The sequence below is a fragment of the Ursus arctos genome, unplaced genomic scaffold (genome assembly GCF_023065955.2).
Source record: "Ursus arctos isolate Adak ecotype North America unplaced genomic scaffold, UrsArc2.0 scaffold_3, whole genome shotgun sequence".
NCBI classification, from domain to species: domain Eukaryota; kingdom Metazoa; phylum Chordata; class Mammalia; order Carnivora; family Ursidae; genus Ursus; species Ursus arctos.
The window spans coordinates 91,412,788-91,439,644 of NW_026622985.1; the positions used below are offsets into that span (position 1 = coordinate 91,412,788).

Here is a 26,857-nt window from a genome sequence, read left to right on the forward strand (position 1 = left end):
TTTTAAGAAACAAAACAGGAGCATAAGGAAAGGGAGGGAAAAGTAAAATAAGATGAAATCAGAGAGGGGGATAAACCATAAGAAACTCTGAATCATAGGAAACAAACTGAGGGTCGCTGGAGTGGAGGGGAGTGGGAGGTAACCGGGTGATGGACATTAAGGAGAGCAAGTGATGTAAGGAGTACTGGGTATAAGGCTGATGAATCACTGAACTCTACCCCTGAAACTAATTAATTAATTGAATTTAATAAAAAATGAAATTAGGTTACTAATTGAATTTATTAAATTAATTAATTAGTTAATTGAATTTAAATAAAAATGAAAACAAAACAAAATAAATAAATAAGCTTATTATTTGTTCAGAAAAAAAACCAAACAAGTACCCTCCTTAATCCCCAGCACCCATTTAGCCCATTCTCCACCTGCCTCCCTCCATCAACCCTCAGTTTCTTCTCTATAGTTAAGAGTCTCATGCTTTGCATCCCTCTTTCTCTTTCTTTTTTTTCTCTTACCCTATGTTCATTTATTTTGTTTCTTAAATTCCACATATGACTGAAATCATTTGGTATTTGTCTTTCTCTGCCTGTTAGTTTAGCATAATACACTCTAGCTCCAACCACATCGTTGCAAACGGTAAGATTTCATTCTTTTTGAAATGAAAATATTCCTTTGTATATGTATACCACATCTTCTTTATCCATTTATCAGTCAATGGACACTGGGATCCATAATTTGGCTATTGTTAATACTGCTATAAACATCGGGGTGTGTGTGCCCCTTCGAATCTGTATTTTTGTATCCTTTGGGTAAATACCTAGTAGTGCAATTGCTGGGTCATAGGTAGTTCTATTTTTTAACTTTTTGAGGAACTTCCTTATTGTTTTCCAGAGTGGCTAACCAATTGGCATTCTCACCAACAGTGTAAGAGGGTTCCCCTTTCTCCAGATCCTCCCCAATATTTGTTATTTCCTGTGTTCTTAATTTTAGTCATTCTGACAGATGTGAGGTGGTATCTCATTGTGGTTTTGATTTGTATTTCCCTGATACTGAGTGATGTTGAGCATCTTATCATGTGTCTGTTAACTATATGCATGTTGTCTTTGGACAAATGTCTGTTCATGTTTTCTGCCCATTTTTAAAACTGGATTATTATTTATTTTTTAGGTGTTGAATTTGATAAGTTCTTTAAAGATTTTGGTTACTAACCCTCTATTGGATATGTCATTTGCAAATATCTTCTCCTATTCTGTTGGTTGTCTTTCGGTTTTGTTGATTATTTCCTTCTCTGTGCAGAAGCTTTTTATCTTGATGAGGTCCCAATAGTTTATTTTTGCTTTTGTTTCCTTTGCCTCCAGAGATGTGTCTAGTAAGAAGTTGCTAGGGCTGATGTCAAAAAGGTTACTGCCTATCTTCTCCCCTAGGATTTTGATTATTTCCTGTCTCACATTTAGGTCTTTCATCTATTTTGAGTTTATTTTTGTGTATGGTGTAAGAAAGTGATCCAGTTTCATTCTTCTGCATGTAGCTGTCCAGTTCTCCCAACACCATTTGTTGAAGAGACTGTCTTTTTTTCCATTGGGTATTCTTTCCTACTTTGTCAAAGATTTGTTGGCCATACAGTTGTGGGTCCATTTCTGGGTTTTCTATTCTGTTCCATTGATCTATGTCTGTGTTTGTGCCAGTACCATGCTGTCTTGGTGACTGCAGCTTTGTAAAATAGCTTCAAGTTTGGAATTGTGATACCTCCAGCTTTGCTTTGTTTTTTCAGGATTGCTTTGGCTATTCAGAGTCTTTTTTGGTTCCAGACAACTTTTAGAATTGTTTGTTCTAGCTCTGTGAAAAATGCTGCTGGTATTTTTTTATGGATTACATTTAATGTGTAGATTGCTTTGGGTAGTATAGACATTTTAATAATATTTGTTCTTCTAATCCGTAATCATGGAATGTCTTTCCATTTCCTTGTGTAGTCATCTTCAATTTCTTTCATTGGTATTTTTTAGTTTTCAGATTACAGGTCTTTCTCCTCTTTAGTTAAGTTTATTCCTCAATATCTTATTATTTTTGGTGTAATTGTAAATGGGATTGTTTACTTCATTTCTCTTTCTGCTGCTTTATTACTGGTGTAGAAATGAAATAGATTTCTGTAGATTGATTTGTATCCTGTGACTTTACTGAATTTATCAGTTCTAGCAGTTCTTTGGTGAGATATTTTAATTTCATGTATGTTAGCTCTTGTTTGATATTATCCCATACTCTCTTCTCTTTGTATCATCATCATCATTATTTGTTCTCTTTGTACTTCACTTTTGCTAATTTCTATCAACTCTATCCTCACTGATTTTTTCTCAGTTCTGTTGAGTTTACCCATAAGCAATCTTCATCTTTGTTACTGTGTTCTTGAGTCTAGTATTTCCATGTGATTCTTCCATATATTTTTCAATTATCTACTGAAATTCCTCATGAGTTTATGACACTGTCCATCTTTTCCACTATATCCTTTAATGTTTTAATGATAGTGATTTTAAAGCCCTGTGTGATGATTCCTATATACAGTTCATATTTAATTCTTGCTCTGTTAATTGCTTGGCCCAGTAACAGCATATTTTTTCTTGATTTTTCTCTGATCTTTAATTTTGGTTAAACCCAGATGTGTGTGTGTAGGATAACAGACAATGAGATAAATAGTATTATACTTTGCAGTGGACACATCTCTTCTGTTTACTCTGTGAGCTATGGGGTGTGGAATCAGTGCAACCAGGACTGCATTGGGTTTGAGTTTTATGTTGCTATGGTGAACCAACAAATTCAATTTTCTCTATCATGACTTATTCTTAGTTTGGGATGTTCAGTGGTTGGTGGGCTTTTCCCAGTGTTGCTGAAGCACCCTGAGTTTTAGGCTCTTTCTATTAGACTGCATGTGGAGAGTGTGTCTGTCCACAGACTGCCTCTACCCCACGGTAATAGCTTTGAGTTGTTCCTTAATTCCTGCTGGCCTGGTGATGGAGGGTGAGGCTTTATTTATTTTATTCTGGTTCTTTCTCAGTCTTGGGCACATCATTTGTCGCTGTGTTTCAGACTTTCTTAGTGATCCTGCCCTTCTGTGGTCCTAGGAGCTGGTTCATGGACTGACCTGGATTGGTCTCCTGCCCAATAGAGGAGACCTAGAGAGTTTTTTGTTTGTGTGTTTGTTTCTGTTCCCCCTTCCCTCAGGAATGAGTCTTTACCTGTCTCTGAGGAAAACAGGGTTTGGTACCCTTCCCCAGTGGCTTCAGGCTTTTGTTCCATAACAGAGATGATTTGGTGGTTGGAGGGTTCCTTATCTTACTGTGGCAGATGTGGCTGCCTTCACCTAGACATGCACTATGAAGGAGACTTTCGCTGGTTTTCTACCACCCTCAAACATTCTCGTGAGGATGGGTTTAAGTATGTGGAGAAAATCTCGAGAATAAATGTGAATACCTCTATTTTTCTCTGGCTGCTAGCCATTGTATACTCATAGTACTCCCACATTCAGCCTTTACCAATCTGATAAATCAATTCTTACAGGCTTTCATGGTGCCCCACATTCCTCCCATACTCTGGTTCAGGTAAGGCAAAGCCTGTGTCCCATGTCTTTCTGGACGCAACTATCATTCTTGAGATTTCATTTTATTTGGTTTCCCAGCAACCTCAGCTTTCTGGTGATTTTAAAAATAGTTATGGTTTTGTAGATTATCTGCTCTTTTCTTGTTTGATGGAGGTGATGTTCATTCAAGCTTTCTACAACCTAAATGGAATCTGGAAGAAACTAAATTACTCTTTAAAGTCTGTTTTAACAGATAAAGTAAAAGAGGGAAATAGATGCTAATTTTCAGCTAAGTACTAGTAAAACAATGGCAAATAAAACTCTTTGGACCAAGGAATTTTAAGTCAACAAATCACTTACCTGGAAGCAGCATACCCAACTTAGATGCAGTGTTTGGAGCAAGTATTTGTGTTCTTGCAAACCAAGTCAACACACAGATAGTATATATTATTGTGTTCATCACAAGTGCTTCTTGAAGAAGGTATTCCAGTTTGTAGGCTGATACCCATGAGATGACCTTCTTGGTCAGAAGAGAGCATTTCCTATTTGGGGAATAGCAGGAATTGTAGGATGGGTGGGGGCTTATAGGGGAGACAAACAGGGAAAACTGAAATTGTGGTTGACTTTGAACTTCTTTTCTCATAATTAGTTGAGATACAGCATTAGAGCCATTAAGATTAAATATTTGTGAAGTGAGTAATGGTAGAATAAAATGTTGTAATGAAAAATTAATGTGACAGTGGTTTACAGAATGAATTGTTCCAGGCGTTCTCAAATGTATTCTATCAGAAACACCTGAAAGGCTCATTAAGACATAGTTTTCTGGACCCTCTGCAACATATCTGATTCAATAAGTTTGGGTAGAATGAAGTCTATCATGCATTGAAATGAACTGAATTGCTTAGCACTTTGGTACAAATGTTAAAATAGCAGTCAGCAGTTTTAGTAATGGAAAGAAAAGATCCGTGTGACAATGCTTCCAGTAAAAGTTGATATAACTTGCTGAGTGATGGAGGTTGAATGAAAAAAAAGGTTCCCCAGGTCTGGAGCAGAAGTGACTGAGATTGCTGTGGGGTCCTTACCAAAACTTGGAATTTGGGAGTTTCCCTTTTTGTTGTCTGCAGATGAGTGGAGAAAAATAGTGATGTGAACATCTGGATGCTGTAACCACAGCACTCCCAGCCATGGAATTTTCCCACCTTTCCTCAGAGAAAGTATCCAGGCAATTCTGTCAATCTAGGGGAGTTCAGAAATTCAGGTGAGGAATGAGAAGCATCTCTGCTTTCTCTTTCTATTGCTTAGAATATCACAGAAACATTGTCAAAGTCACTGGGTGCCGTAGTTACTATACCATGTTACTATAACATGGCCGAATGAATGAGGGGACAAGCAGGATGATACGTTGGTGAGAATAGAAGATGTGGGAGTAATCATGGGACATTAGGGAAATAGATGAGGTGGCATGTGGATGATGAGGGATGCATACATGGTTGGCTGTGCAGATAAGCAGATGGCTGAGTGAGTATGGAGATGGCTATAGACAGTGGGTAAGTGTGTGGATATGTAAATGGTAGTGCTAAAAGTGACTGGGTATTGGACTTGGAGATGAATGGACAAAGGATTCACTTACAGGGTTCATGGTGCCTGAAGAATATATCAGAGATGTAATGTGACTGCATTCTGTGAATTTTGCATTTAATCTATTCATAAAAATTAAAGATTTGGAAAGGTATAGAAAGCTAACACTTCTGTACTTCTGTGTTGAGAATTTCAATGACCCTTTTCCTTTCCTTTTTGCCCCCATGTAAAGCTTAAGATTTTCTACATCCCTTTTCTGGGATCTTATTTGGAGTCTTAAGTCTATTATGTGATATTAGTATTTTCAAAACTTGAATAGTACCATGAAAGATGTACTCAGGTGTGCATCCATCTTTGCAAAACTTGCAGCGGGTCCAGTGGGTCTTTGTGCATATACAGGGGAGTGAGGCACAATGCTTCTGTGTCCAGAAGGTGAGATGAGGTTATCTTGGAGCTTAAGGGAACAACTGGGTTTTGGGTTTTTTGTTTTTTTTCCCGCTGGGTTTGATTGTAGACCTAGTCACTGCTCAGTAGAATGGGGCATGAGTGCTAAATGTCAGGTTTGGGCTACAGAGAATATTCTAAAACCTCAGAAAACTAGTATCTCTGGATTTTTAGAATGACCCTAGGCTTCAGAGAGTTGCTGTGGTTGAGGAGGATGGGGAAGAGCAGGCTTCACAGGTAGAAGGGCAGCATGGAGGCCCTGCCCTCGAGAACTGGGAGTGGTGACAGTGATAGACACTCAAATGCATAAAGCTCCTGAGGGGAGTCTGTCAGCCCCACATTGCTAATTTGGACACTGCTGTACCTCATTAGGTTTGTATGGAAGCCAATTGTGGGGCACCTGCGAACTTTCTAGTAGCTGTTGACCTCACATCTAAACTAGTCCCAGATGAGTTCTTAGCCAGGAGCCTGAGGAGTCTAGGACAATTCATCTCTGGCCCATGACTTTGTTAGAGGGAAGCATTCTTTAGAAACCAGCATAAAATTAGACTGAAGTAGACACATCTATTTGTCAGGTACTAATCATTGTTTGAGAGCTCGAATGGAGGCACCAACAGAGGGTGGGTATATACAGTGTCTAGTGGGGCAGAAATAGAACCGATCTATAGAACACCTTCCCAAGTGGCCCTGGGATCTTTTGTTAACTGACTTGCTAGGGAGTTTGGATCAGGAATGTGACCTATGGATGCTGCAATCTTCTCACCCTAACTAGTATGGCAATATCCTAAAGTGATTCTGCCTTCTTGAAGCTGGCGGCTCCGGTACATTTCTGTTCTAAGGGTTCTTAATTCCAAACTTGTGTACTGACAGAGAGAGAAAAAGTCCAATGGCAGGAAATAGGATGAAGCAACTGGTTAATAATTAAAAAGTGGAGTTCGTATGGATGAATTCTGCATCTTTTGGGGGGAAAGCACTTAGGAAACAAGCCCAGATCTATGAAATGATTAGTTAGGTTTTGATATTCTTTAATATGTAGTAAGAATATATTATATTTCCAGACAAGATAAATTGTCAATTGCTTTAAAATATCTTTTCCCAGTTACTTGTCTAAGGGTATATATACGAAGTATTTGGATTTTCCTTTCTACAGTAGGGATTTAAAATGTAAACTGATTAAATTGATTGCTCAAATTCATATACACTCAAGAATATGGGCTGGGACTAGAAATAAGGCATCCTGACTCTCGTTTCAGGGTTGGTTCCTCTAGAATGGGCTGGAGAAATTGTATTGTGGAGACATAGTTTTTTGAGGGAATTTAGTCTTGCCTGCAAAGCAGAAGACATATAAAGAAGCTGAGCATTTATAGAATGCAATTACGATAAATTATATCACAAAAGGTAAATTTCAGGATTGCACATGTTGGAGAACCTGGGTCCTCAATAACTGGGCTCTGTACATGTGAAGAGTCAGGTACAAAATCCAGATATGAAGCAGAAACAAGATTCCAAGGAGAAAAATTAATTGCCCTCTCAGGATTAAAAATTATCTTTAAAACACCTTCCCAAGTGGCCCTGGGATCTTTTGTTTCCAAATATTAGGATGATGCAAATATTCCTGCCCATGATGGGTATATTCAGTGTATGCAACAACTAAATATTCAGCAACAGCTTAGAAGACTCTTTCTTTAAATAAAAGTGACATTTCTACTGACAACTCAATTGTATAAAAGTGTGGTCCGGTTTATTTTGACCAGCATGAAAGAAAGCATATCTGTAGGTTATGGGACTTACCTTCATGTGCTCTGTTTCTGAATTCAAGACTTGTAATCTGTCTTTGCTAAGACTGTAGAGGACTCCAACGAGAAGGCCAAATATGATTGTAACTCCGTTATGACTTACAGAAGATGATGCACAAACTTTCAGGGGAGAAAAAGCTTTTGGTATTTTATCTCTTAGCCATAAAGCATCATCTTGATAATGAATGGGGGGCAATGTGAATGAGGGGCTCACCCATAAGCCTCAACTGTGTTTCAGACTGGATTTTTGAGGCTGATCCAAGGTTTTGTCCATCCATGAACTCTTTGAATTGGCATGGATAGAGGAAGGCGTAATTATTCTGAAATATAATTCTGGAAGTTGAGATACTGAAGAATCCTTCTATAGTGTGCATTCCTCCTGAGTCTTTTCAAATCAATACTTTTCTCTTCCTGATGTGGGGGAAAGGGAGAAGATAATTTATGAAGCCATCAGTCAATAGAAATGGAAAATATTATTTGATAGAATTAATTTAAATGTATTTAAATGGATAACATTTAAATGGATATCACATTCACTGGTGGTGTAGGATATTAAATGTGGCACTGAATGTTGAATAGGTAAATATACCCATGTGTCAAGCCCTGGATACTTCCTTCCTTGTGAAGGAAAATTGAGTATTTTGGATTGTTGGTCCATAAAGTAGCAATGAAAACTAAATGCAACTAAAAATTGATTAATAAATGTGGACAGCAACATCTGAAGACATCTCTAGAGACTCACCAGTGATGATCCTGTCTGTGTGTACCAACACATGAAAAATTCTGTCATAATTGTTTTATTTGTCTGTGGTATGGGTCAGGTTACTCATTTAGTTCTTGAGCAGTTTCTCAGAACTCCTCAAGGTTGTATCATATTGTTAGAGTAGGAATATGGGGAGGATGTGGTAAAGGCTAAAAGGGTACTTTATGTTGAGAATTGCTACTTGGGGCAATACCCTTTCTCTCAGGTGTACTGCAGAGCTATAGGAAAAGTCGGGATGGAAGGGGCTCCCATGTGGGAGGTCCACTGGTCAGAATTTAAGTATATTATGATAGCTGGGAAAGGTCTCATTTTTAGGACTCCAAAATACCAGATGTTTACAACAAATATTACTAAAAATCACTGCCTGAGAATTTACCATTAGAAATATATTTAACTTGGGGACCTGGGTGGCTCAGTCGTTTGAGTGTCTGCCTTAGACTCAGGTCATGATCCCAGGGTCCTGGGATCAAGTCCTGCATCGGGCTCCTTGCTCAGTGGAGAGCCTTGTTCTCCCTCCCCCTCTGCCTGCCATTTCCCCTGCTTGTGTGCACACTCTCTCTCGCTCTCTCTCTTTCTGTCAAATGAATAAATATCTTTAAAAAAAAAAAGAAATATATTTAACTTAAAGATCTTGATTTTGCTGATATTCTTCTTAGGATGGGAGAGGAAAGGGCAATTTTAGGGCATGGACCACTTTACTGGAGGGCAGACCTTGGTGTAGGGAGTTAGAGATGACATGAAAGTCTTTGTTCATAGATGAAGGGTTAGAAGGCAGACTCAGATAGGGGGAGTTAGGAATAAGCTAAGGCTAAATTTTATCTGCTCCATGGAGTTAAAGGCCAGAGAGAGAGACAGCGAGAGAGGGAAAACAAGCAGGGGGAGTGGGAGAGGGAGAAGCAGGCTTCTCGCTGAGCAGAGAGCCCAACGTGGGGCTCGATCCCCGGACCCTGCGATCATGACCTGAGCTGAAGGCAGACACTTAATGATTGAGTCACCCAGGCGTCCCGAGGGTAGCTCTATTTTTAACTTCTTTAGAAACCTCCATACTGTTTTCCAGAGTGGCTGCACCAGCTTGCATTCCCACCAACAGTGTAAGAGTGTTCCCCTTTCTCCACATCCTCACCAACATTTGTTGTTCTTGTTAATTTTAACCGTTCCTTCTGACTGGTGTAAAGTGGTATCTCATTGTGGTTTTGATTTGTATTTCCTTGATGGCTAGTGATGTGGAGCATTTTTTCATGTGTCTGTTGGCCATTTGTATGTCTTCTTTGGAGAAGTATCTGTTCATGTCTTCTGGCCATTTCTTGACTGCATTATTTGTTTTTTTGGATGTCAAGTTTGATAAGTTCTTTATAGATCTTGGATACCAGCCCTTTATCTGTTATGTCATTTGCAAATATCTTCTCTCATTCCATAGGTAGCCTTTTAGTTTAGTCAACTATTTCCTTTGCTATGCAGAAGCTTTTCATTTTGATGAAGTCCCAATAGTTCATTTTTGCTTTTGTTTTCCTTGCCTTTAGAGACGTGTCTTGCAAGAAGTTGCAGGCGCTGAGGTCGAAAAGGTTACTGCCTGTGTTCTCCTCTAGGATCTTGAGGGATTCCTGTCTCACATTTGTCTTTCATCCATTTTGAGTTTATCTTTGTGTATGGTGTGAGAGAATGGTCCAGTTTCATTCTACTGCATGTGGCTGTCCAATTTTCCCAGTGCCATTTATTGAAGAGACTGTCTTTTTTCCATTGATATTCTTTCCTGCCTTGTTGAAGATTAGTTGACCATAGAGTTGAGGGTCCATTTCTGGGCCCTCTATTCTGTTCCATTGATCTATCTGTCTGCTTTTATGCCAGTACCATGGTATCTTGGTGATCACAGCTTTGTAAAATAGCTTGAAGTCAGGCATTGTGATGCTCCCAGCTTTGGCTTTCTTTTTCAACATTCCCTTGGCTGTTCAGGGTCTTTTGTGGTTCCATACAAATTTTAGGATTGTTTGTTCCAGCTCTGTGAAAAATGTTGATATTTTGATAGGGATTGCATTGAATGTGTAGATTGCTCTGGGTACCACAGACATTTTAACAATGTTTATTATTCCAATCCATGAACATGGAATGTTTTTCCATCTCTTTGTGCCTTCCTCAATTTCTTTCATAAGTGTTCTGTAGTTTCTATAGTACAGATCCTTTACGTCTTTGTTTAGGTTTATCCCTGGGTATCTTATGGTTTTTGGTGTGATTGTAAATGGGATTGATTTCTTAATTTCTCTTCCTTCAGTCACATTGTTAGTGTATAGAAATGCACCCACCTATTTTGTTTTTATTTCTTTGTTATAAAGTTAAGAACATTTTAATCCTGATATCTGCAATAACTAAGAGAAGATTAAGAGAAGATAAATTAAGAAATAAAGAGAGGATTAATGGAGCTACTTTTAGCTAGAGTCCAACAATGATAATATTTTAATATTTTATTTTTTATTTATTTACTTTTAAAGATTTATTTATTTATTTTAAAGAGGGAGAAAGTGGAGGGAGGAGGAGGGGGAGAGAAACTCAAGCAGACTCCATGCTTAGCACAGAGACTGACCCTGAGATCATGACCTGAGCCAAAATCAAGAGTTGGATTCTTAACTGACTGAGCCACCCAGGTGCCCCCAACGATAATATTTTTTTTAAAGATTTTATTTATTTATTTGACAGAGATAGAGACAGCCAGCGAGAGAGGGAACACAAGCAGGGGGAGTGGGAGAGGAAGAAGCAGGCTCATAGCGGAGGAGCCTGATGTGGGGCTCGATCCCATAACGCCGGAATCACACCCTGAGCTGAAGGCAGACCCTTAACCACTGTGCCACCCAGGTGCCCCCCAACGATGATAATATTTTAAATGAAAAAGTTTGTCATCACACTCCAGACCTAACTTTTCCTGCAACTTAGTGTTATTTACAAAACTTACCGTTTTCTACTCTTTTTCAAAAAAGATTTTATTTATTGTGACGCCTAGGTGGCTCAGTTAAGTGGCTGCCTTCAGCTCAGTTCATGATCCCAGAGTCCTGGGATGAGTCCCGCATCAGGCTCCTTGCCTGGCAGGGAGTCTGCTTCTCCCTCTGCCTCTGCCGGCCACTGCCCCTCGCCCCACCCCACTTGTGCCCTCTCTTTGTTTCTGTCAAATAAATAAACAAAATCTTAAAAAAAAAAAAGATTTTATTTACTTTTGTTTGTTTGTTTGTTTATTTTTTTATTTGACACAGAGAGACAGAGAGGGAAGAAGTGGGGAGAGACAGGGAGGGAGAGGCAGGCTCCCCACTGAGCAGGGAGCCCTACACAGGGCTTGATCTCAGGACCCTGAGATCACGACCTGAGCCAAAGGCAGACGCTTAAACGACTGAGCCACCCAGGTGTCCCCGATTTTCTACTCTTACATGACTTATTTTTAAGGGTCAGCCGTAAGCTGGTACACTAGTTTATAAGATTAGGTACTTCATATAAAACTCCCATTTAATATCATTTCATTTTTAAAATATTATTTCATTTTAAATCATTTCACCAAAAGGACAGTGATCAACACAACACTAATAGATTTCAGGCATTAGTGACAGTGCTTTAAGGAGATAATTTTTCATGGACTATTTCAATGATACCTATCATATTATATCACATATTGTGTTTTATTCGTTATGGCCCAAGTAATTACCCTACATCTACCACAGTTCATAAAATACAAGCATGAGGAATTCCTTCCTTCATGGTGCTCTTGTCCAAGGAGGCATCGCAGGGGTATATTGTTGTTTAATATGATGTTCTGAGAGGGCAGCATGGCTTATTTATCTTTGAGTAGACAAATAAAGCTCAAGAGAGGTGTCACTTGAGATTTGTTGAGTGTGAGTGTAATATGACCCAAAAATGTAAGTAGGATTTATTGTCTGTCTGCCTGTTTTTTCATATAAAAATCATATTTATTTAAGGTGTACAACATGAAGATTTTATATACATATACACAGTGAAATGATTACTATTGTAGGGGCAATTAACATGTTCTCTCTCATAGTTACCTTTTCTGGGTGTGTGATGAACACCTAAGATCAATTCTCTTAGCAAATTTCCATTATAAGTATTACTATCTATAGTCACCATGATGACATTAGATCTTAAGACTACTCATCCTAAATAACTGCAACTTTGTACCCTGTAATCGACATCTTCCCGTTTCCTCTTCTCCTGGTAACTAAGTTTCTACTCTCTTGTTCTACATATTTGACATTTTAGATTCTGCATGTAAGTGAGATCATGCAGATTTTTTCTTTCTGTATTTGGCTCGTTTCACTTAGCATAATGTCCTCCAGGTTCATTCATGTTGCAAATGGCAGGACCTTTTTTATTTTTTTTAAGCTGAAAAACATTCCATTGTGTGTGTGTGTGTGTATCAATCATAATTTCTTTATCCATTTAACAGATACTAATTTGTTTCCATATCTTGGCTGTTGTGAATAATGCTGCAATGAACATGGGAGTGCAGGTATCTCTTCGAGATACTGAGTTCATTCCTTTGGGTATATACCAAAAGTGGGATTGCTGGATCCATGGTGGTTCTATTTTCAATTTTTTTGAGGAAATGCCATTCTATTTTCCATATTGGCTGCACCAATTTACATTCCCACAAACATGTACAAGAGTTCCCTTTTCTCCACAACCTGCCAACACTTATTGTTTTTTGATAATAGCCATCCTCACGTGTGAGGTGGTATCTCATTCTGGTTTTGATTTGTATTTCCCTGATGATTGGTGTTGCTGAGATAGCTTTTCATATACCTGTTAGCCATCTGCATGTCTTCTTGAAAAAAATGTCTGTTCAGGGCTTTGCCAATTTTCAAAATCTGGTTGTTTGTTGTTTTGCTACTGATTTGTATGCGTTCTTTATACAGTTTGGATATTAACCCTTTATCAGATATATAGTTTGCAAATATTTTCTCCAAATCCCTAGGTTGCCCTTTCATTTTGTTGATTGTTCCCTTTGCTGTGAAAAAGCTTTTAGTTGATGTAGTCCCACTTGTTTATTTTTGCTTTTGTTGTTTGAGTTTTTGATGTCAGTATAAAAAAAAAAAAATCACTGCCTAGACCAATGTCAAGGATGTTTTCCCCATGATCTCTTCTCGGAGTTTTCATATCTTACAATTTAGTCTTTAATTCATTTTTGAGTTTATTTTTATATATGTGTAAGATAAGTGTCTCTTTATTTTCTGTGGGCCTGGGGGACTCTTGAATGCCAAGCCCTGTTGGATCAGAGAGCTAGGGAGTCAGTCCCTCAGGTGACAGCCATAAAAGTTGTGGTGCTGGATATGCAATCCAATTACTTTATCCTCAGAGAGAAGCTGGGAGTTGTGGGTTCTCTCCCAGTTATAAGGAATTGTGCTAGTAGTGGGGATTGTGCCACTCATGTGTCTCAACATTTTCAGCCTGTTTTGATGTGGGTATTTTCTCAATCATCCTATGTGTAGGAGTTGCTCAACTACTTTTTGGATTTCTCTTAGAGGGATTTGATCTGTATATAGGTGTTCATTTGGTACATTCATGAGAGGAGAGAAAGTCAGGAACCTTCTATTCTGCCATCTTGCTGACCTCCTTTCCCAGATTTCATTATATACTAAAGGAGCATTACGTACCTGGCAAAAAGTTCAAGTAGCCAAAGTTGTAACAAATACTGAGAAGAGAACACAAACAAATTTATATTGGAGGGAAAGCTAAATAGGATTAGCTCAGCTGTGCTCATTGATCAACACTGGTTTTGAGGCAAGTAAATGTTTTCTCAGACTAATCATGATTAAAGAAATGCAAAGGGAAGGGTGGTGGTGGAGGTATCATGATGCAGCAGGAAAGAAGGAACTGTTGAAAGAACAGACCAGGTTTTGAGAAGGAAATTAAAGAAATTTATAAATGTATATGTGTCTGAATCACAAATGAGAAAGACATTTCTGGAATGACTTGTTCTGTTTTAGTGTTTAAGAGATAAGAGACTTGGAGAATAGGGAGTCTTCATTTTTCTGCTCAGTGACCCTAACCTGATACCTGTATGGGTTCTGGGATTGGTGGTTAGCTCTGTTTCTGCCCTCAATCCCTCTTGCTGCCTTTAGCTCCTATTTTCCCTTATTTTGTATACTACAAGAAAAAGAAAGTTTGTGAATCACAATATTTTTTTAAGGCAGTGAATCATAGTATTTTTTAAAATTTAATTATACTTGTTTACATGTTCACAACAGATATAATAACAAATTAGTTCCATGGAAAAAGCACTTCCTGAGTGGAGAAACAGGAGGAAACTCCAATCCAGTGCACATCTACACAAATTCATACTTTCTTCTCTGCCTTGGACCATGAAGAAGGGCCCTTAAACATTGGTGTTTCCTTCTACTTTTATATCAAGTCTTTGCTTTCTTTTGAGCCCGTATATGGAGGGTTGATTATTAATAGTAGTAAACTGAGAAAAATAAAAAGAACAATATACCATTACAATACTTTTCCCTTTGTGATCCCACTGAAGGCTGAGAGACCAAAGGCCAAGAGGATCAAAGGCAATCAAAAAACCAAGAAGTCTTCAAAGCCTCCCATCCATTCTTAAGCCCTTAGTCCTGTGGAAGGTTGCCTCCAATTTTATTTATGTTTGAATTTGTGGAGGGGCAGCATGAAGAAAATCATCTTATCTACCCCAAGGCAGAGGTCATGTTACTATTAATACTCCTACTACTATAGTACTACTACCAGTATTCGTTAACAAAGTACTTTCCCCATAAGTTACCTACAGTTGAGCTTAAATGTACTGGTGAGTTTTATGATATTCCTCTGTTTTGTATATAAAAGCTTGTCACCTAGCCCACATCATATAGCTGTAAATAAGTAAAAAACAAAATCATTTTTGAAGTTTAGGCTCTCTGATTCCAGATCTTTCCACAAGGACCTGACTCTTCCCAGTATTTCCTTTTGTAATAAATTTACCCTTTTCATTATGATGTGTCTAGTTGACATAGGTAGCTTTTAAAAACGTTCCAATCTAGTTTTCTTCATTGTTTATCATTTTACCTGTGATTCTCACCTACCAAAGTCTCCTTGCCCTGGAATCTGAGGCATGTTGGTAAAGATGTGAGCTCCTAGAATTGCACTGTATTATCTCTAGGCTTTAATGGGTCTCCCTGAGACCATCTCATGTGCCTATGAGGGTGCTGGCCTGACTCTGATGCAGAGTGGATATATTGGGATAAAGCCTGTCATCTTCACCCATAAATGGTCTGAAACATCTGGTGAAGGCTAGCTAGTTGTATACAGTATGTATTCACTAAAATGGTTCTTTGCTTCAACAACTTCTGTTATCTCTGACTCTGCAGATTAATGATTCTCACGTTTTTTAATGGGAACAGATAACCAGACATGGGTGAGAGAATTTATTCTCCTTGGCCTGTCCAGTGACTGGGACACACAGGTCTCCCTCTTTGTCCTGTTCTTAGTCATGTACATGGTGACAGTGCTGGGGAACGTCCTCATCGTTCTTCTCATCAGACTGGACAGCCGACTCCACACTCCCATGTACTTCTTTCTCACCAACCTCTCCCTCGTTGATGTCTCTTATGCCACAAGCATCGTTCCTCAGATGCTGGCGCATTTTCTTGCAGCACATAAAGCAATCCCATTTGTGAGCTGTGCAGCCCAGTTATTTTTCTCCCTGGGCTTGGGCGGGATTGAGTTTGTTCTATTGGCAGTGATGGCCTATGACCGCTACGTGGCTGTGTGTAACCCCCTGCGATACTCGGTCATCATGCATGGAGGCCTCTGTGCTAGGTTGGCCATCACATCCTGGATCAGTGGTTCTATCAACTCTCTCATCCATACCGCCATCACCTTTCAGCTGCCCATGTGCAAAAACAAGTGTATTGATCACATATCATGTGAAATTTTAGCTGTGGTCAGACTAGCCTGTGTGGACACCTCTTCCAATGAGATCGCAATCATGGTTTCTAGTATCATTCTGCTGATGACACCTTTCTGCCTGGTTCTCCTGTCCTACATCCAGATCATCTCCACCATCCTAAAGATCCAGTCCACGGAGGGAAGAAAGAAAGCCTTCCACACCTGTGCCTCTCACCTCACAGTGGTTGTCCTGTGCTATGGCATGGCCATTTTCACATATATCCAGCCCCGCTCCAGCCCCTCTGTTCTTCAGGAGAAGCTGATCTCTCTCTTCTATGCTGTGTTGACACCCATGCTGAACCCCATGATTTATAGTGTAAGGAATAAGGAGGTGAAGGGGGCCTGGCAGAAGCTATTAGGGCAATTTTCTGGACTAGCATCAAAACTGGCAACTTGAATCCTGAGCATTACTTAGAGAAAGGAGCTTTGCCTGTGTTTTCTCCCACTTGACTCAGATATGGCAGTCATCACCTGCATTGCCCTGGCAACCAGGAAGGAGATGAGGACACATGTACTGGTGATGCTGGGTAGGAGGTTGAGTGATTGGGTTGGGTGTGGGGTGTGGGTGTATTTTTATGTCACAGCAGCGTGTTCAGTGGAGTTGAGCACTGCTGTAAGAGAACTTCTCACCTTTGGCAAAGCATAAGAGACTGTTAATCATAGGAAGCGAACTGAGGGTTGCGGGAAGGGAGGGGGATGGGTGGAGGGGGCAACTGGGTGATGGACATTAAGGAGGGAACGTGATGTAATGAGCACTGGGTATTATATAAGACTGATGAATAGCTGAACTCTACCTCTGAAACTAATAATACACTGTATGTTAATTAATTGAATTTAAATAAAAAATAATGAATTCTAAAAAAAAAAGAAAAAAAAAGAAAAAAAAGAACTTCTCACCCTTATTCAATCTTCTTTCATATGGCCTGAGAGTAATTGAAGACAACACCATTTACTCTTTTGATTTGTCACATTGTTTGTAATTATGGGCCTATTCATAAATCTTACCTTGTAACACAGTTTTTTATTCATCCACATTTTATAAAAGATTATCATGTTTTCACTGGGAACAAAATCATTTTCAATTTGAAGACTCACTTAAAATGTGTGGTATATGTAGCTATATTCAGTAATTGTGTGAGTCACTATTCTCAGAAGAATGTTGCTATCAAGGCTAATGAAGATATTTATTTGTGCTGCATTCATTCCATGTGGATATAAAGACTATCTTGATTAATGGAAATAATTGGGTGGAGAAATATCAACTAAAATTGTTGTTTTCCCCTAATAAGGATATAACCAAGGGTTGTTTGTACACAATGACATTATTGGCTAAGGAAGATCTGAGATCCAGTTACTGCTAATTTATTGTGTATACATGGGCATTCATTCAAAGGCAAAAATTCTCTAAATCTGAAAGTTCAGGCTTTTTCTCTGAAACTTTAGAAATAAAGTAAGCAAATAAGCAATGAGATAAATACGTAAAATATCAAAGATGTAGTTAATATAAGAAAAGCAGTTTCCTTAGGCAATCAATGAAAGATAATGCAGCTTTGATGTGGATTTTGGATTTTCGAGATAGGTCAGTCTGCTGTGCAGATGCTACTTGCAAGTCTCCATATTAAGAGCCTTCTTGTATCCCCCACCCCAACACACACGAGGTCCTACTCAACCTTTGTAAATCTAGTAAGTTAGTATCATCTGGGAGTGTACCTCACCTCTGACAATACACCTAAAAAAGGTAAAAGAGGGAAGACATGATTAAACAAGGCATATGTAGGAGATGGAGGAAAAATAATATGATAATTGTGGGTCTTCTCACTTTTTTCAAGAACCTCAAAATGGCGCCCTCTTTCTGTCCCTTTGTCTCTCCAGAGTCTGTTAATTCTCATTTGGTTGATCAGTATTTGGGAGTTAGTGATCAGGAGGTGAAGGGCTTCCACTGGCCCCTGTTTTCTCTGTGAAATAAGAGGAGGTGCCCATTGCTGAGGAGGAAAGGCAGGAGTAAGAGGTGTGGGAATGATGAAGGTTAAAAGCCCATTTGGGGTCTAGAATAATGTGCCGCATTAGCTGTCGTTGCCACTATCGGGCATTTCATGCAATATCAATTACAAGGCCAATTTTCCCTCTGATATGAGCAACTTTATTCTTAGCCTTCTCTAACATAAAGTCACAGATGATCATTTTGTGGGCATCAACTTTGTTAAAGACACTGCTATAGGCATTGTGGGGCACCAAAGTTGTGTTTAGATATGGCCATTGCCTCTGGAAATTTATAGTCTTTTAGGGCAGGGGTTGGGAAACTTTCTGTAACTGGCCAGATTACAATTGTTTTAGGCTTTTTGGGCCACACAAGTCTCCTTCACAGCTACTCTGCCACTGCAGCACCAAAACAGCCATAGACAACACATAAAAGAATGAGTGGGGCTAGTATAAATAAATCTTAATTTTTGAACACTGAAATTTGGATTTTATGTTATTAAAATATTATTCTTCTTTTGATTTTTTTCAACCATTTAAAAATGTAAAACACATCTTTTTCTTGTGGGCCATACAAAAACAGGCAGCAGGCCAAATTTGGCCTCTGGGCTGCAGTTTTCTATAGCGTTATAGAGGAATTAGTATAAAAATGTAAAATTATAACACAAGGTATGCACAGAAAGAGCTCTGGAAATTCAAAGAGAGAGGACATTTTTTTTCCTGGATGTGGAATGAGGGTCATATCGGAGAAGGCTTTTGAGAGAAGATGAAGTAGTTTTCATTTCAGTTTCCATTTCATAAAGCATCTCATGTCTCATAGTCATTTAGGTTTAATTACCCAAGATCTAAGGACTCCATACTAATGGGTGAAAGGAGGAGATGAATCATGCATCAAACACCATCTTAGATAACTGTTGATTACTAACTGGATGATGTGTATTACTTCTTAGTCCTTGAAGAATTTAACAACAGTGGCAGGTCTGTAGTGAGCACATTCTCTTACATTCAAGCTGAAGCTTTCATTCTGTTCTTCCTTATCCTGATAAATGGGACCATCAAGTGTTCCCATGTTCCATTAAAATCCAGTATTTTAAGATCTAAACCTGCCCCTCTTAAATGTTGATGCACCCTACCAATTCAGTGTCCATATGGTTTGGTTGTCCTTTCTGCTCCATCATTGGGTTAGGCTGCTCTCTGTGAAATCTGATCTTCAATATCATTTTCCCTCATCTTACAGAACATTTCTTTTATCACTTGTATGTACATTCTTCCCTGACTCCTTTGAGCCTTCTTTATCTTCCTTAGCAAAGTGCAACAGCATATTAAATAATAAGTGCAATCTTGGACAAGTTACAAAACTTAAATAAGACTCAACTTTATTTTTTACAACATGAAGAATAATAAATCCATAGTGAGAAGTTTGAGAGGATGGAATGAAATACATGTAAAGCACTTAGTAAAACGTCTGACACACAAAAAGCACCTGATAACTGTTAGCTACTGTTGTTGTTTTTTTCTGATAGAGCATCTTTCCCATTGCCTCCCACCTGCTGTCCTCTCCAACCCTCTAAAAATGTTTTAGGCTTATTAGCTAGCCCACCCAAAGCAATGTAGAGTCTGACACAAAAGTAGGTACCAGAAAAGTGTTTAGAAAACAGACATCTGATTTTTGGCAACAAAGATTGAATTCTGTCTCATGCATTCTTAATGTGGGGAATATTATCCCCGAGGGGGTGAAAATTAGTCCTTATAGAGGGAATACAAATATCTTAATTATTGTAATGATTTATGGTCCTTCAAAGAGCCATGGTACATAAACAGACACCCACTATGTCTGCGGTGTTAAAACTTCATGGGGATGAGTGGTTAAGAAAAAGATATCTAAAAACTTTCCCTCCTTAGGTGAACAATAGTGAATAAAAGATTGAGAAATGCCGCTCTATCTGTAGAGAACTATTGCTTGTTTGGGCACAAATATTCACAAGTGAATCATAAGCATGAAGGACAGAAGACAAATAGTCTAGGGTTAATTAACTACAGACTTGAGGACTGCCCCATCTGTTTTTTGCCTATTTTAGTTTCCATTCCTGGACCTTGCCTACTCTATCTAAGCAAATTCTTCTACCCAGTTGGTTCCTATACCTATTTTGGGCTTTTATAACCTCGTGGGTATGGACAATAGGATGGTGCTGAGTCAGTTCATCCTGCCTGGGGACCTGAGTCACTGGAGAGTCTGTTATGTTCCTGGCCATGTGCCTGATGGCAGTGCTGTGATACTTCATCAAGCCCTTTCTGAGCAGCCTAAACACCTGGCCAGCTATTCTACACACGCACGCACACACACACATGCACACACACGCACACACACTCACACACACACACACACACACACACACACACGCAATGGCTATGTTTTGTGGGGTTCTGTTTTTTGAGAGCACTGTTTCACACATGCTTAATCACTTTTTGGGATCCCAAATATCTAGCAAGTTTTATAGGGCGTGTTAGAATTCCTATATATATAATATAGGATTTAAGTCAGATTCATAAAATGCTGGAGGAATAGAGCAATCTTAGCTAGCACCTGTGCTATGCTTACAAATTCTAAGTTTTAGAGGTGTCCTAAGTCTCATAAGTTTGTGTTGACACCTCTCCTCAAAATATGGATATTAGTATCCACATGGTACAGAGGAGGAGGTTGGGATTCACGTATAAGTAACTTGTGCAAGTGTAGACAACTAGCAGTCTATGCTTAGAGCCTGGATTCAGTGCAGATGTGACTTGTCTGATTCCAAAGCCATCGTAAATTTCAACAAGGACACCCCTCTTGGGATATCAGCTGCTTGTGGATTAATGTTTAGTTGAAGATGTGAAAAAGCCACAGAGCCATCCTAGTCACAGAGCAAGGATGGTTACAGTTCCAAGTAATAAAATCCCAAACAAACTGATACATGCAAAATTAACAACTAAGTGTAATGAACTGGTATCTGAATAGTGAATCTAGAATCCAAAGTTTTTTTGAAGTCTATCTCTTTGTTTTCTCCTGTCTCTCAGCTTTGCTTCTTTCTGTAGGCCTTATTCTATTCTATGGTTCATAGATTTCCTCCATGAGGTGGAAAAAGAAACCTTGGAGACCCCAGATATACATTATGACATGAGAAACAAAGTCCTACCTTGTCAGCCAGCTCCAACAGAAAAGTCTCAGAGATGGGTTTGAATTGGCTTAGCCTGAATCACGTGGCCCTCCCTCAACTAAGCTCTCTGTCAGAGTTAGGAGGCACTTTGACCAGGCCTTAACATATTTTGTTGACTTGAATTATTTTGACTTATGGAAACTTGTATTATCTCATCATATACTCTATTTTGATAAATATTCCATGTACCCTTGAGAAAAATGTATTTTCTGTTACTGATTATTCTATAAATGTCAGGTTGAGTTTGATACAATGTTCAAGTTTTCTATTTCCTTACTGATTCCTTACTATTCCCTTCCTTATGCTTGTTTTATCAATTATTAAGAGACAAGTATTGAAATCTCTAACTATAATTGCGGAGTTGTCTATTTCCTCTTGCATTTCTATCAGTTTTTGCTTTACGTGTTTTGAAGCTCTGTTGCTAAGCATCTAAATATTTATACTTGTTTTGTGTTCTCCATTAATTGAACCCATTATCATTAGGAAATGCCTTTCCTTGTCCCTGGTAATATTCTTCGCTCTGAAATCTACTTTGGCTGGTATTAACATCAAAACTCCAGGTTTCTTTTAATTAGTGTTAAAATGATATTTCTTTCTCATATTTCAGGGATCGCTGTGCTTCATTGCCCGATATCCAGTGAAAATTGTTGTTTTGTATATTTTGTCTTTTTTTAATAATAATATATTTTTATTATATTATGTTAGTCACCATACAGTACATCCCTGTTTTTTTTTAAAGATTTTATTTATTTATTTGACAGAGATAGAGACAGCCAGCGAGAGAGGGAACACAAGCAGGGGGACTGGGAGAGGAAGAAGCAGGCTCATAGCAGAGGAGCCTGATGTGTGGCTCGATCCCATAACGCCAGGATCACACCCTGAGCCGAAGGCAGACGCTTAACCGCTGTGCCACCCAGGCACCCCTATCCCTGGTTTTTGATGTAAAGTTCGATGATTCATTAGTTGTGTTTAACACCCAGTGCACCATGCAATACATGCCCTCCTTACTAATATTTTGTCTTGATCTGTAGTTGTTCAGATGGGAGGGTAAATCCAATCCCAGTTTCTTGTCTTGGCTAGAAACAGAAGACTTTTCTTAGGTTTTTAAAGCCTACTAAAACTAAATTTGTGTTTGGATTCTGGAGTCATTTTTCTTATTGTGACAAATATCATGAGGAAACATGTCTGCGAACTCAAAATAGTTATCAAGATTCTCTCACTTTTCTCTGTTGGAACACAGGGTATCTGGCTCTGGAAGCCATGCTCTGAACCATTGTCCCACACTGCTTCTACAATGTTTTACTACTTTTAGTGGTGAGAAGATAGAGGTCTCACAGGAGAACCTCTACCTTCCAGGGCTTCACAAACCAACCACTTTCCAGAGATTTTTTTTTTTTTTTACCTTATCTGAAAGGTGAGGAAACTGGAGTAGGAGGGAATCACTTCCATAAAGCTATGTTATTCTGAGAATTTGTGACTCATATTTACTGCAGAAAATTAATATATCAGATAAGGTTACCCTAAAAAGTTCACCATTACTTTTTGAAAAACAAATTCTATTTGCCTTTGATTTTCTTAAAAATCAGAAGCTGTAACTGTAATAAAGAATATTTAGAAACACCAAAACTTTGACTTGATTTTATTGTGGTACAACAATAGAGAATTTTATAGTGGGCAAAGATATCGTGTTGTTATTTGGGAATTTTTAATAAAGTTCAGCATTTTAAATAAATGCTTCTGTTGTCAATTAACAATCATTACAAAAAATAAAGTATTATTTTTAAAATAGTGTGTTCTACAAAACCTATGATTCAAAAAAGAATGGTGATGCTGGAGCTGGCTTGATCTAAGTCCCTAAATCCCTGCATGATTAGTGGCAAGGTTTTGCATCTCTCTAAACTTTTGTACAGAAAACAACTTTTAAGAGAAAAATCAGTGCATATAGATATGGGTATCAGCATTATATTTGTTACTGTTAATTTGAACAATATTACTTTGTGTTAGAGCTTTAATTTTTGAAGTGTTTTTGTAACTATCATGTCATTCTACTTTTTTTTTATTAATTTGCTGTAAGTACTACAATTACAGAGTACCACAAACTGGGTGGCTTAAACAACAGAAATGTATTTTCTTATAATTCTGGATTCTAGAAGTCTGAGATCAGGGTGTTAGCAGGGTTGATTTCTTATGAGGCTTCTGTCCTTTCTGTAGGTGGGTGTCTTTTCCCTGTGTCTTCACATGGTCTTCCCTCCCTGCCTGTCTGTTTCTTAACCTTTTCTTATAAGGACACCAAGTCATATTGGATTAGGGCCCACCTTAATGATCTCATTTTAACTTAATTACCTCTTTAAAGACCCTTCTTCCAAATATAGCCACATTCTGAGGTTTTGGAAATTAAGATTTCAACATATGAATTTGGAGGTGACCCAATTCAGCTCATAACATTCTCATATTCAACAAGGATTATTACCATGACTATTATAGCCCCATTCCTTTATACTTTATCCACTAAGGTAGGGAGAGCTGGCATTATTATTCCCAATCTAAATATGAGGAAACCAATATCAGGAGAGAATTTGGAAAGGCCACAAAGAATTTAATTTGATTGGTACTTTATTTTCTGTAAAATTACTGAGGCTTATAATAAGATAAGAAAGGTCTCTTAAAGATAAGAAAGGTCTTATAGATAAGAAAAAGTCTTTAAAATAAATTTTCATTGCAGGCAATTTTACAGAAATGCAATTCTGCTAAGGGCTATCATAAGTACTAAGCACTATCTAACTATTCTTTAGGTATTTTCTAGAGGTCAGGTGAAAGTCAGATTTGTGATAATCTGTGAGCACTTAGAGATCTATAAGAAGACACTTAAGAGGAAGGAGACAGTGTGACTGAACGAGTCCCCTGCACTTCTTGATTTTTCTTATATTTTTTTAAAGGAAAGGGCATGATTGAATGGCACCTGCATATAGAAATTAGGAAGAGCCAGTTCGTGCAAACATGATAATTTGATAGATTGTCGTAAACTTACGTGTTGTAAACGTGGGATAAATGTAGACATCATGTGACCCAACTTTCTACTGTTGGTAGAAGATTGGTAACAGGGCTTATAGGTCCGGAAGACAACATGGTCTTTGTTCCAAGTAGAAAAATGCATCCCTTTGGGATAAAAAGTCCCATATCAGGGCACATCCTTTGCCAAGCAAAACATGGGTTTGATTATATTTTCTTACTACCTCATCTCTCTATGTTTGTGTAATGCACAACTACATACTTCAGCTCCAGAGTGCAGTACGATTGAAATGATTCTGTTTCATGGAAATTTGATGGAACATACCCACATAGTTTATCTTTGAGGGAATACCTTTAATACAGATTTTATTTCTCTAAGGCTTTAGGATTTTTTTTCAGGATATTTTATATTCCATCAGTTTTTCGTAAGTTAAATTTTAACGGAAATTTATTTAACAGAAATTTTTTATTTAACAGAAATTGTTTACTTAAATTATTTATTTAACATAAATTTAACAGAAATATCCTTTGATTTAAGTTTTCAAATTTATTGGCATAACTATATTCATAGTTTTGCTTATTGTCCTTTGAATGTCTGCTGAATTTGTACTTATATCCTTTTTTCTTTTTTCTTCTTTTTTTAAAATTTCTCAATGTTTATTTATAGTTCTTATTTTTTTTATTATATTATGTTAGTCACCATACAGTACATCCCTGGTTTTTGATGTAAAGTTCGATGATTCATTAGTTGTGTATGACACGCAGTGCACCATGCAATACGTGCCCTCCTTTCTACCTATCACCAGCCTATCCCATTCCCCCACTCCCCTCCCCTCTGAAGCCCTCAGATTGTTTCTCAGAGTCCATAGTCTCTCATGCTTCATTCCCCCTTCTGATTACCCCCCTTTCTTTATCCCTTTCTTCCCCTACCGATCTTCCTAGTTCTTATATTCCATAGATGAGAGAAATCATATGATAATTGTCTTTCTCTGCTTGACTTATTTCACTTAGCATTATCTCCTCCAGTGCCGTCCATGTTGCAGCAAACTCGTTCTTTTTGATAGCTGAGTAATATTCCATTGTATATATGGACCACAACTTCTTAATCCAGTCATCTGTTGAAGGGCATCTCAGCTCCTTCCACGATTTAGCTATTGTGGACAATGCTGCTATGAACATTGGGGTGCATATGGCCCTTCTCTCCACTACGTCTGTACCTTTGGGGTAAATACCCAGTAGTGCAATTGCTGGATCATAGGGTAGCTCAATTTTTAACTTTTTAAGGGACCTCCACACTGTTTTCCAGAGTGGCTGTACCAACATGCATTCCCACCAACAATGTAGGAGGGATCCCCTTTCTCCACATCCTCTCCAGGATTTATTGTTTCTTGCCTTGTCAATTTTTGCCATTCTAACTGGCGTAAGGTGGTATCTCAGTGTGGTTTTGATTTGAATTTCCCTGATGGCTGATCTGAACATTTTTTCATGTGTCTGTTAGCCATTTGTATGTCATCATTGGAAAAGTATCTGTTCATATATTCTGCCCATTTTATGATTTGTTTATTTGTTTCTCACGTATTGAGTTTGAGAAGTTCCTTGTAGATCTTGGATACCAGTCTTTTATCTGTAGTGTCATTTGCAAATATATTCTCCCATTCCGTGGGCTGCCTCTTAGTTTTTTTGACTGTTTCCTTTGCTCTGCAGAAAATTTTTATCTTGATGAAGTCCCACAAGTTCATTTTTTCTTTTGTTTCTCTTGCCTTTGGAGATGTGTCATGAAAAAGGTTGCTTTGGCCGATGTCGTAGAGGTTGCTGCCTGTGTTCTCCTCTAGGATTTTGATGGATTCCTGTCTCACATCGAGGTCTTTCATCCATTTGGAGTTTATCTTTGTGTATGGTGTGAAAGAGTGGTCAAGTTTCATTCTCTTGCATGTAGCTGTCCAATTTTCTCAGCACCATTTATTGAAGAGACTGTCTTTTTCCCACCGGATGTTTTTTCCTGCTTTATCAAAGATTAGTTGCCCAAAGAGCCAAGGGTCATTTCTGGGTTCTCTATTCTGTTCCATTGGTCTATGTGTCTGTTTTTGTGCCAGTACCATGCTGTCTTTGTGATCACAGCTTTGTAGTACAGCTTGAAATCAGGCAACTTGATGACTCCAGCTTTGTTTTTCTTTTTCAATGTTTCCTTGGCGATTTGGGGTCTTTTCTGGTTCCACACAAATTTTAGGATTGTTTGTTCTAGCTCTTTGAAAAATGTCATTGGTACTTTGTTGGGGATGGTGTTGCAAGTGTAGATTTCTCTGGGTAGCATAGACATTTTAACTACATTTATCCTTCTGATCCATGAGCATGGAATGTTTTTCCATCTTTTTGTGTCTTCTTCGATGTCTTTCATCAGTTTTCTGTAGTTTCTAGAATATAGATCCTTTACCTCTCTGGTTAAGTTAATTCTGAGATATCTTATGATTTTTGGTGCTATTGTAAATGGAATGGATTCCCTAATTTCTTTTTCTTCAGTCTCATTGTTCGTATGTAGAAATGCAACTGATTTCTGAGCATTGATTTTGTATCCTGCCACATTACTGAATTGTTC

The 26,857-nt window shown here is 38.3% G+C and overlaps 1 protein-coding gene and 1 long non-coding RNA gene across 2 annotated transcripts in view; both read left to right on the forward strand.

The window, feature by feature from the left end:
- LOC123000562 (uncharacterized) overlaps positions 1-26,857 on the forward strand; it is a 107,866-nt gene that overhangs the window by 58,031 nt on the left and 22,978 nt on the right. The gene's annotated exons all lie outside the window — the stretch shown is intronic.
- LOC113266677 (olfactory receptor-like protein OLF3) lies at positions 15,528-16,481 on the forward strand. The gene has a single exon (XM_026514412.4). The coding sequence runs from the start codon at positions 15,528-15,530 to the stop codon at positions 16,479-16,481; it is 954 nt and encodes a 317-aa protein (XP_026370197.2).

What these genes read in the sequence shown, in the direction of transcription:
- LOC113266677 (XM_026514412.4), top strand. Translation starts at nt 15,528, where the DNA reads ATGGGAACAGATAACCAGACATGGGTGAGAGAATTTATTCTCCTTGGC.